Below are 12,091 nucleotides of genomic sequence, written 5' to 3'. Positions count from 1 at the left end.
CATTAATACAGCGGTGTTTTAAACTGTGATCTTCCCAGTGACTACACACAACATTGCAATACAGCTACATTTAACTGTACACAGGTTCTTTACAAAAATGTTCTTAATCCGTAATACCATTTAATGTTATTCACGTGGCAAAAATCACTTAGCCCTAATGCTGTTACATTAAATAAAAGCAGTGTAACCTGTTGAAAAACAGTGTATATATAAAGCCCATTTCCAGTTAGAAAAATCAGTGCATCCAACCAAGAAATGAGAAAGCAACACAGGCACCTAAAAGGCCCAGTGAGATTAACTTTCCCCTTGAGGTTTTCTTTAGTGCAATAAGGACCATACTTTCCACCAAAGTAAGCACAGAAGTAGAAAATGGAGGTGATTTTTTAAATAAAAAAAAAAACAAACCCAACCCTGCAAAAAGCAGTGTTATAAAGAACAAAATGATCCTTCCCAACCATATTATACCAGAAGATGGTATACGTAAGGATCCAATATGAATCAGTGGTTTTGTACACAAGACCCTGTGCTCATGTGGATAAGAAGTCATCTCCACGATTAAAAATCAGGTTACAAAAAAACCTTACATAAAATCCTTAGGATTTGATACTAATTGAAGATAAAATACTTTCAAGTATTATATTATATTTATGAATTAGAGGTTAAGGCATGATTTAAGGTAACATTGAAACAAAAGCCGCATGTTACCCTAAATGACCTTTATAATAGAGCTAACTTTCTGCAATCTGTTCAGTCTTTGTTTCCTTCACATTTAATTTTTCATCCAACATGCTGCTAAAAAAAATAAAAGCACAAAAAATAAATTAAAAAAAAAGGTTCATGTCTCTCTGAACAAAAATGCCTTTTTGGACAATGAACAGGCGAAACCAGATTCTACCTTTGAGCATCACGACTCACGTAACAAATGCGGTACTACACGAAGGACAAGAACACCACAATGCTACGCCAGAGAACAAATCCAGGGTATCTCCCGAGTTAGACAAAAAACAGGCAAAAAAAAAAACCAAAAAAACAACAAAACAAGAAATGAAACCCCCTCACCCTCCCGCCCGCCCGCTCCCCCCAGCTGTAAGGGCAACGCACCCACGCACACATACAGACACGCAGGTACTGTGTGGAAGGATTGGAAGCACCCACAGCAGCTTCCAGGAAAATTGCACAATTTCAAGCTAAACAGATAAAAGATACTATGTTTAAAAAATATTAAATAATTCAGCATCAAGTAAAAGGTTTTTTCTTATTCCAAGTAGCTAGATAATGTTAAGAAAAAACAATGAAGACCCTCAAGGTTATTCTGAAATAACCTATGGTTTGGTTTTATATAAAAACCTCTCTCATCGATATTCTTGCATTCTAACATCAAAGAACCAAGATGCTCAGTCTGCTTGCCATGTTAATGGCTAGAATGACTTTTTTTATGGAAATTTGGAAACCTGAAGCGAATCTTCAGACTTAAACTGGGGAATAACCTAGGTATCTGAAGGTACTTTACAGAGGAGGTACCAGTATTTACTCTTCTTTCCCGAAGTCATACTGGAGACTTCTGTGGGCCAAGAACAATATCCCTGTCTAAATTTATTCTCTACCACTGCTTAGAGATAAACATTTGCATGGCAGCTCCTCCAGCTACGAAGATGCTACGGACCTGTCCTCCTCCTGCCTAGCACCAACCATACCGAGCTTTTTGAACACTGCACATGGTTCCATCATACAGTATATGTGCCACGTCAGGTGCTAACACCATGATGAACCAACGTGTTACATGACCAACTTGAATTACGTGTAAAACCAAAATATCCCGAACTTTTGAGAACAATATTACGCGACAGACCTAATTTGTACTTGTACAGCATAATGGAACAAACCTAGAACCCCCCCCATGCCTTGTTCTGACAGTGCACTGTATTTCCCCATAAAAGTTAAAGGACAGAGATTTTTTTTAATTAAAAAAAAAAAAAAAAAAGTAGAACATTTTACTAAAATACCACAGATCATATGGCCAATCCAATCTTTTATCAAGGCAAAGTAGGATTAGTTATAAAGCGAATTCTTCAGTGCTACAAGATGAAAACAAAATAATTTGGGAAAAAAAAAAAAAAGAGCTGTCTCCATATAATCACCTACTGGAGATGCCTATTAAAATCATTATAAAATTATGCTAATAAAAACTGTGAACAAATAATACACAGATCAGGATATATGTATTGACTTACTAGCATCTTTATAAAAATTTGAAGATATACACAAAAACACATCAACATTTATGGAACTGTATCCATTAAACTTAGATAAGACAACACAAAAAACTAACAAATAGCTAAGATGTGGTTGACTGTAAGCATTTTGAGTAACATTTTAATTTTAAAAGGTCAATATTTACATACTACATTAAATGCCTTTTTTTTTTTTTTTGCATCGTATTTTGAATGCATGATAAAGAAAGAACAAGATAATGGTTGCAACAGATCTTCCAAGAAAGTTAACTTAAGATGCTCAGATTTAACTATGTGCTGAAAGAGAACATGGCAAGAACACGTCTGTCTAGCTTTACCTCTACTTCCTTTGGGGTATTTTGGGAGGAGACAGTAAATGGATCTAAAAGAGCTCTATCGTCCAAACTGATCATTGCCAAGAGATTCACTTTTAAGTTAGGATTTGAGAACTAACAAAACACAAACATTTTAACAAATGACTCACCTAATTGCTACTGTTGCTACTGAGTTCTTTAAGATATTAGAGAGATATGGTGACAACACAGGGTGCGAGTATGTATGTATGTATGTATATAATAAAATGCATATAGACATACATACATATAGTAAGTTTACATGTAGTAAGATACCCAGGTACTGCAATAAGCAGCTAAAATCACCACCAGCGATCTGCCCGAACTCTGCCTATGCACAAGCAATAATCTACTGCAACCGCTTTTAAAGAGGATGCATCTAGTCATTAAACAGGCATTGCTTACGTTGCCTCCTACATTTAAACAGATCTGAGGCGATTTCATGTCTTTATTCCAAAGCCACATATTTGTCTGAAAAAAAAATTTTTTTTAAAAACCCAACTGAATAAAAATTGTTAAAACTTAAGTTGGCTGAACCTCAGCCTCTTTGGGATGGATTCAAAACCCAAAGCAGGAGCGTTTCTACAAACTACTTTGACTTTTGAATCAAACCCATATTCTTAGGCTCCAAGAAACCCTCTAACCCCAATAACGTTTGCTTCTGACAGGACAGCTGATCAACTGCAGATGTTCCTACTGCTGAACTCAGCTGCTGGCCTGTCTGGCATTTGCATCTAACCCAGATTTCCAGGCACGCACTATTATCGCTCCACTCCGAGATGTCTTCCCAACCTTCTCATGACAGAGAAGCTGCTCCCTAACTGTGGGATGAATAACTGTTTAATGACTTGGTTTAGAGATAAGCATTTACTTCTTAAAAATAAAAATTACATAACCTGAGGAGGCAGCATAGGGGTCCTAGCGTTCTCGGTGTGAGGAGTTAAGCAGCACGTGGCAGAGCCACTCACCACCATCAGCTCGCCTGAGTCTTCAGGGTCGGCTCCCACCGGGCACTTCCTACCTGCAGCTCATTCTCTGTCCTGGACACCCTGAAGCACTAACAGCACTTGATGTATAGCAATTGTGCTGATGTTATGAATTATTATGCATAAATGGGGAACTATACAGACGGGTGTAAAACTCACTTCCACACAAAAATTCTCCTGATGTTACTGCATCTCATCGCTAAATTGTAAACGGGCTTAGAGTTTTTTTTCCCGATGCAGTATTTCCAAAGTACCACATTATTCTGTATTATTTCAATGAATAAAGAGCTGTCTTATCTAGAAGACTTTTGACAGTATTTATTTTTCAATCATTACTTTTAGTAACTTCTACTTAATTGAAAATCTGGACCAACATTATAAGAAAGCCAATTAGGTCTTTGTGACTTGGTTACCATTAAATCTTCAAAAAAATAAAATCTACGCTACTATAAGCTTGCTTAGTTCATCCTTCCACGCTTGGCATGCCTATTTTGGACCCCATTCGCGGCTGTTGCATTACATACCAATAGTGTTCTTCTGCGGTCACTCGGGTAACAAACCTATATGGTTTCTGTAAGTCCCCCCCCATTCAAATTGTAAGTGGAGTGCTTAAGCATACTCTTAAAATAAAGGATGAAGCAAAAGCTCACAGTCTAAACACTAAGGAAATGTTCATAAAAACTGGAATCCAATATAAAGAAGACATTTTAATATGTTTATTCAGAAGTAACTGAAAAAAATTGTTCCTTTGGCAACACCATCTAGATGGTTCCAACCAAAAGGAAATATTATGGATTTTACTTTGAATAAAATAGAAGCTCCTTAATGTTTGCACGTAATTTTTGGGAACTGCCACGTTCACCAGCAGATTCACAATGTCCTTATAGTTCTGTATTTATTGGGAACAACACATCAAACCAAGACCTTTCAGTTATGGGTTTCTCATGGTTCAGCATTAGTCACAAAATAAATCTCAAAGAAAAAAACCTAATCAAAATAAAGCATAAGGCAATCATGAAACACTAGCCCAAAAGAACTATTAGGAATGCACCACTCTTCCTGTGTAACATTTTTGAAGTGAGCCACCAAATATTTCTTTTTCCTTGTATCTGGCAAAGTCATTTAAAACAACCTAGTTACAACTTGGAGTTCACTACCCCACGATGCTACTGAAGGGCAAAAATCCTTGTTTTTAAAAACCAAGGGAAAATACAACAATGTTATTCCTACACAGGGTTTTATGGAATAAGTGGAGTTGGAAGGAGAAGATAGAAGTCTGCGTTGGAATAGAAAAATGCAAAGACAGACTTAACTTATGTACAAAGATCGAAGCTACAATTTTCCAGTGTCACCTTCAAAGGTTCTCAGCATACTGCTATTCAGTGAAGTACACCACGATTAAATCTATGCAAGAATACCTTCTGTGCTCTCAGATATACAACGTTAACTAACGTGTTTTGTTTAGAAAAGTAAGTTTTCGTTCAAATACCTGGCACTGAAGATAAGAGCAACCATTATCAAATATTCTTTGCTATGAAGAAAGTTTTTAAATCTTTCGATGTAAACGTTCTCTCTCAAGTCACTGTGCTCACACAGTAGGATCTTGAAGAACAGTGTCTCCATGCATTGAAAGCATTTTGAAAAAAATCTGTAGTTCCACGTGGTTACAACAGAACGTGAACAAACCGAACAGAAATTCCACCTTTGCAGATCCTCTCAAGTTCACCTCTTGTGGAGGACATCTCGCTGCTTTCGGTAGTTCAACATAGCAATTAAAGACTAAGATGAAAGGTTTCACAACCCGATGGTTTTGCCACTGCGTCTTGCGTAGCTCCACAGCACGCTTGTGTTAGTGTCAGGGTTTCTCTCAGCAGACATCACTCAACTATCAGTGCCACGTTTATGTGGGACAGATCTATCATGTGCCTGTTAAAAGTTAAAAGAAATTTAAGCCTGGTACTCAAACTGATTCTAGGGGTGGAGAACAGACAAGGAGGTTCTATGACGGTCACTAATAAACAGATGCTTGATTGGCTTAAGAGACACATTGAGCAGAGGAGACTGATTTAATCTTTTGAAGGGAGGGAAGAAACCAAGGTGGCAGCAGCGCTTAATTATTTACCTGTGGAATTTCTGTTGAAATGCTAAAGCATGCGCTGGCTCCTTAAATTTTGCTATGGCTTTCCGTTGTTGAGGAAGCATCTGTAAACTCTGCAGAGACAAAAAGACAAAATATATTTTTAGTAGTCAATTAAAGTTCCCTTTGAAGTAATTTTGCATCAAACCCATCAAAATTTTGTCATATTTCGTTTCTCAGAAACACTTATTGGTGTCCAGGGAATGGAAAGAGACTTCTGAGACTGCAGCCAGAGACTCAGCTGAAGGCATTTGAGCTGGTACATTAAGCAACCGTACTAACTGGAAAACTCAGACCATCACTGTTAAGCAAAGGCAACAGCTCTTCAATTCAATCCATACAGATGAGCCAAACCCTGCAGCCGAACCCCCACCAACTGAATCAGAAACATTCAACCAGGCAGAGCTCAACTTTGCACACAAGCGCCTGGGAGTCATTCACCTGATGTACATTGAAGGATTGGGGCTTTCCACAGGTTAAACAGGACACAAACAGGAAAAAAGCGTTAGGTTTTGATCTCTATACTTTGTACCCTCACACTATTTAAACAAAAACAAGTGGCTAGCTTTTGACAGACACTAACAACCACATAGTCCCAATGAGATGGCTTAGGTCACCACTTCCAAGTCCTCCCAGTAATGGGAAACCATGCAACACACATCTACCCAGACAAGTCCACGGCATACATGCTTCCCATACCATGACAGCAGCATTTCACAATGCTGTAACCGTCAAAAAACCCCTGTGTAGTATTGAGGTCTCCAAAACTACAGCATGCCTCAGCCAAGGCTTTGGAGAACTCATGTCCTCGCTCCCTGTTGCAGCAGGAAAAGTCCAGGCAACACCAAAATGATTGCAGAGAGTGGTTCTGTGATTCCAGTGTCTCGCAGCAGGTTTTGGATGTTTAATAGCCTATACTGCAGCACATTCAAGACAGTCGTTTTGATTCAGCATCCAGTTTTCCAATTGTTGGATGCAAAATTAAAGAACTCCTAACACCTCTCTTTTCTGTGCATAAGTTTCCACATAAAGCCAATCCAATTTTGTACTGAGCTTTATATATAATATGTACGTACACACACACACATATAGGAACCTTAAAACTTTTCTAAATTTCATTATAACCTCCTAGTGGTTACGTATAAACATAACTCTCTGCTCCTGTATCTCGCCTGGAACTCGGCAGCATCCCACCACATTTGGATGATTCCAGCACACTGATGGTCAGTCTCCAGGATTCTAAATTTCACCTGCAAAAACTCTGTATCATCATCTAGACTATTAAAAAAGGTACCACATATCCTTACACAAACAACTATTCCTTGGGAAACTACGTACAACCCCACTTGTTGATACATTTTAAGGGTAACATACTTGGAGATCTCTCCGTGAAATAATTTTTTAATTCAATGAATGCGTTCCCTGTTCATTCAATCTAACAGCATTTTAAGCAAGATATCAAATGCCTAGATGAAATTTGCTATTCAAATTGCCTACTTATATCTTTTTTGAACAGGTAAGACTTTTGTTGATAGGATGCTTATTTAACAAGAGCCATGGCACCTGATAGTCATATTTCTTCATTTCTAAGCCTGACAATTCAGCTCTAGGCTCTTTCTGTAACTTACCTATCTGTGATTTCTAAAGTCATTCGTTTTGGCAGTAGCTACCTTGCACCTTCTTGTAATTGACAGGAAAGTTCCCTCTTGCCAGGAAAATCGTAGAAGTTTAATACTTTCATCACTCCTGCGATTTCAAAGCAAAAGCTGAGGGAAAGTGAAAGGATTCAGCAAACCTGGCAAGCTTCAGTGGGTTATTTGCCCTGTATAGTTTTTGGAAAGCTGCTACGAGGGAAAGGTTTAGTGAAGTCACTGCAACTTCTTAGTCTCTGAGCTGGCAGGAATGGGATTTATCTTTAAAAACCCAATACACTTGGCAGATGATTTTTGGTTGTTTGGTTTTAGTTATTGTGGTTTGTTTGGGGTTTTTTTGTTTGTTTGTTTTGTTTTTTGTTGTTTTTTTTTTAATCAGAAAGCTCTTGACAAAGTTAAGCACATTGTACTGAGGAGGATATGGTCATGCTGCACAAAGCATCAGTGGAAGACCTTGGACAAAGCTCAGTTCTCCCAGAGGTTATCCGCTGGAGTGAGTGAAGGAGGTGCTGAAGTTTGTGTTCTCCTCCTTAACTGCTGTCTCTTCATCATGATTTATAGAACTGTACCCAATATATTCTCTTCACACCACTTTTCTGGATAGAAAAGGACTAAAGACTAAGCACGTCCTAGTACTAAGTTTTGAAGACTAAGAATTAATCACAGGCATTAAATAATGAGATTTAGAAACAAGAGACTTACTTGTAAGAGTTTTAAACAAATCTCTGAACTGCAATCAAAAAAAAAAAAATCAAGAGAAGTAGATCTGGCTCTTTTGTTCCTTTCAAAGAACTTGAAACTTTTCATATGAGAAAAACCCATTTGAATCACTGAAGGGACGAATATTTCAGAGAACGGTGGGACAAGAGGAGCTGGAAAAGACCCCGGAGATGCATTCCGTCAGCTGTACCCTGCATGTCCTGCAGTCACCTCCTCCTCTCCCCTCTCCTGAACCATCTCCAGCCCTCCCGCGGACAACTGATCCTCACAACAACGTCAGGTCTCACTCAACTACCCCAGGAGACTCTCCCAATGCTTTATGCTCCAGACCCCTGTTGTGATCAACTGAAGGAGAGAAGCTGCATTTAGTGACTTTTTCCACAATAGCCAAGCTATTATTGCATTAATATTCTCGAGATGCATAAAAGCAAAATGTGATTTTGCATTATTAGGAAGCTGCTTGTTAATTAGCATATAAAAAAACAACTAAAGGAAGACATTCCAGTATAGTGCAGGCAGTAGAGAAATTAGGCAAAGTATCTAAATCTTATTATAGACAACTTATTTATACTGTCATATGAACTAATAAAGTTTATTGACTGACTAGTTTGGTTATTATGTCATAGCCTGTTCTTATGCTGTATTACTGCCTTGTTATCCAAAGCAAAAAAATGCAATGAAAACACTAAATACATTTTAATTTTAATACTCAAATGCTCTGGCAACAAGGCATCAATTTCTGGGTAAGTCTACTGAAAAGCATCTTTATCAGATTGAATTTCACTTGTCAATACAGACAACTGCAGAAGCAAAAAGCCAACCCATCTGATCCTTTGCTGAACTGCCTAACCACCACCCATTACACAGCCCAGGGGAAGGCAGTGACTTCTAGCACATGCTTATGCTTTAACCAGAGACAGAATTAAGGACCACAAAATGAAAGGATAAACTAACGCTATACAAACTATATTTCTCTGGTTGGAAACTGTCCAAAAAATGTTAATTCAAAGTGTTCTAATACAAATTCTCAGCCTCCGCTGCGCTCAAACTGTGGTAGTGAAAATGATGCAGAATCATTTAACGTTTGTTTAGGTATCTCAGGTATATGCACCTTATATAGGTATATATAAAAAAAAACCCAACCTTCTTTTGTTTTAACATGAAAAAAAGACAATTACAAAGCTAAGTTACTTTGACGACATGACCACCATGGCCTGAAATACCACCATAAATATCTTTGCTGACAAAGATTTTTAATATTTCAACATAAATCATGATCTACATTGTATTTTCAAACAAATCCTCATCTATCATGACTTACAAGTGTGAACATTATTCGTCCGGCTAACAAAGATTTCTTGAAAATTTATGTTCTGATTTTGGGACAGTATATACTTACTTAAACCCGAAGTTTTATGCTTAACAACACCGATCATCAGGCTCAGAACAAGTACGTAGGATTTTGCCAGAGTGTGTAGGGGCTGAGCTGCTGCTACCCCACCCTGAGCAGATGGGTTACCGGCCAGGCATACAAACCAGTGTTCCACTTCAGTGGAAACCTGAAGTAAAAGAACTGCATACTCATCCTAATGGATTATTTCCGTCTCCTTGAATTTGGGGTGATATGCATTTTAGAGCTGATCCTGCATTTAGATGATGTTAACAGTGATAGTCTAAAGAAAACACATTTTTTGTGTAACCTGTGGAATTTTATTAGCTAAAAATGTTGTTCAAGGCATTATCTTAAAGACTTACTTCACCAGCTTCTGCTTTTGTTGATTCCAAATACACGTGCTAGGAAAATGCATACAAAATTAATTAATTTTGTGTATCTTAATTATGCTACCTTGCTAGTTTAATAGATTTATTTTTTTCACCTTTTTTGAATAATTTGGCAGACATTTTTTAAGTGATAACATTCAGTATTTCTAGCATCCAAAACATTCTCAGATAGTTTGAGTGCTTGCACATTCACCACAAGGTGATCTTGAAATAACCTCCTAGAAAGGTGCTATCTTTAATCACGCTCTTTCACCAGACTATCCACACTGTATTAGCCAGCTTACTTGTAAAGAATGCTCTAATAAGTTTCCAAAATTATTGGTACCACTGTCTAATGTATTTAATTAATGTAAAAAAGCATTCATCTTTCATTTTTAAAGTAAAACCCGAAGTACTGTAGAGCTTGCACCAAAATATCTCCAATATATCTAATTTGTAGTTCCAACACAATACTGTACATCAGAATAGGTTTAAATTTGTGTGATTTCTTTTCCTACCGTATAACTACTTGTGGAGAGTATGTTGTAACAAGTTAAACAAAAGCTTCACTGAACAAAAGCTCTTCTTGCATGATTCTCTATATAACTAAATCAACTAATCTAGTATTTGCACATATTTATCTATTGACCTTGTTTACTTTTAGAGCTAAAGACATTTATTTGAAACTGCTACATGTTCAGAAATAAGGGTGTTTTTTTAGTTAATATCTAATATCATGAACAGAAACGACATGATTTTAAAGGAAGCAGTTAAGTCTTATTTTTGGACTACTGACCTCAATAGCTGCTAAAACTTCCACGTGAAGCATGAAATTATGGATGTCTCTCCTACAAATCACCATACAAGAAGCTTTGAAGCAAGAACTAACTATAACAGCAAGAGGCTGGGAAGATCACTGCGAAAGTAAGGTGAGAAAAAATACAGATCTAAGAGGGGGAAAAAAAAAATCCTCAGTGTGTGATAATTACTAGGAAGCATAACAACTTTTAACCCTGAAGTAAATATTTCTGCTTGCCAATGTTTAATATGGACAAGATTTAAAAAAAATCAAGTTTGCTCATAAAAGGTTCTGTTCGTCATCTGAACCAACAAAGCCAAATTGACCTACAGGATATCTCTGCAAAAATATCAGGCCTTTGTGAGAAGTGCTAGCGCTCCTGCAACACCCCATTTCCAAAAATACCACAAGAATTGCTGCAGGGGACCATGCCAGTGACCTGTTCCAGGTTCAAGCCCTTAACAGCTAGTGCTCATGGCTGATACCCGAGTGCCACAACATAAATGTCTCGTGTACTATTGGTGGCATGCTGGTTTCTTACAAAATCTATATAATTCTGGTTTGTACTCTATGGCTTGAGTCATGTCCTACTACATGCATAACTATATGCTACTTAGAGACTGACATGTTCAAATCTATATTAAATACTTTCAATAATGTTCAGATACAGCAAGCACTGGAGATTAATGGCATTTTGTGAGGGCTTGACCCTGGCTGGATGCCAGGTGCCCACCAAGCTGCTCTATCACTCTCCCTCCTCAGCTGGACAGGGGAGAGAAAAATGTAACGAAAGGCTCATGGGTTGAGATAAGGGCAGGGAGAGATCCTTCACCAGGTACCATCATGGGCAAAATAGACTTGACTTGGGGAAATTTGTTTAATTTATTACCAATCAAATCAGAGTAGGCTAATGAGGAATAAACCCAAATCTTAAAAACACCTTCCCTCTACTCCTCCCTGCTCCAGCCTGGGGTCCCCCCCAAAGCAGACTGTCCTCCACAAACTGCTCCAGCGTGGGTCCTTCCCATGGGGTCATCAGCCCTGCCAGGAAACCTGCTCCAGCGTGGGCTTCCCATGGGGTCACAGCCCCCTTTGGGCACCCCCGTGCTCCAGCATGGCGTCCTCCCCAGGCTGCAGGTGGGGATCTGCTCCCCTGTGGGCCTCCCTGGGCTGCAGGGGCACAGCCTGCCCCATCATGGGCTGCACCAGGGGCTGCAGGGGAATCTCTGCTCCAGCACCTGCAGCTGCCCCTCCTGCTGCACCAACCTGGGGATCTGCAGGGCTACCCTGCTCACAGATTCTCACTCCTCTCTTCTCCAGCTGCAGCTGTGCAGGGTTCCCTCCCCCCTTCTTAAATACAATACCCCAGAGGCACTACCACCATCACTGATGGGTTTGGCCTTGGCCAGCAGTGGGTCCATCTTGGAGCCTATCGGCTCTATCAGACGGGGG

The 12,091-nt window shown here is 38.8% G+C and overlaps 1 protein-coding gene across 1 annotated transcript in view; it reads right to left on the bottom strand.

Moving 5' to 3' along the window:
- Positions 1–1,967: 1,967 nt before the first annotated feature.
- RBM33 (RNA binding motif protein 33) overlaps positions 1,968–12,091 on the bottom strand; it is a 100,166-nt gene continuing 90,042 nt past the window's right edge. Inside the window, exons 19-20 of the mRNA XM_035893268.1 lie at positions 5,693–5,781; positions 1,968–5,496 (exon numbers count right to left, since the gene is read on the bottom strand). Of these exons, the coding sequence (XP_035749161.1) occupies positions 5,448–5,496; positions 5,693–5,781 (138 nt within the window). The 3' untranslated portion in view covers positions 1,968–5,447. The remainder of the gene's footprint in view (positions 5,497–5,692; positions 5,782–12,091) is intronic.

Source organism: Egretta garzetta, unplaced genomic scaffold, assembly GCF_000687185.1.
Source record: "Egretta garzetta isolate BGI_Z169 unplaced genomic scaffold, ASM68718v1 scaffold65, whole genome shotgun sequence".
NCBI lineage: Eukaryota > Metazoa > Chordata > Aves > Pelecaniformes > Ardeidae > Egretta > Egretta garzetta.
The sequence above is the reverse complement of the archived record's forward strand: the minus strand, read 5'-3'. Positions and strand labels throughout refer to the sequence as shown.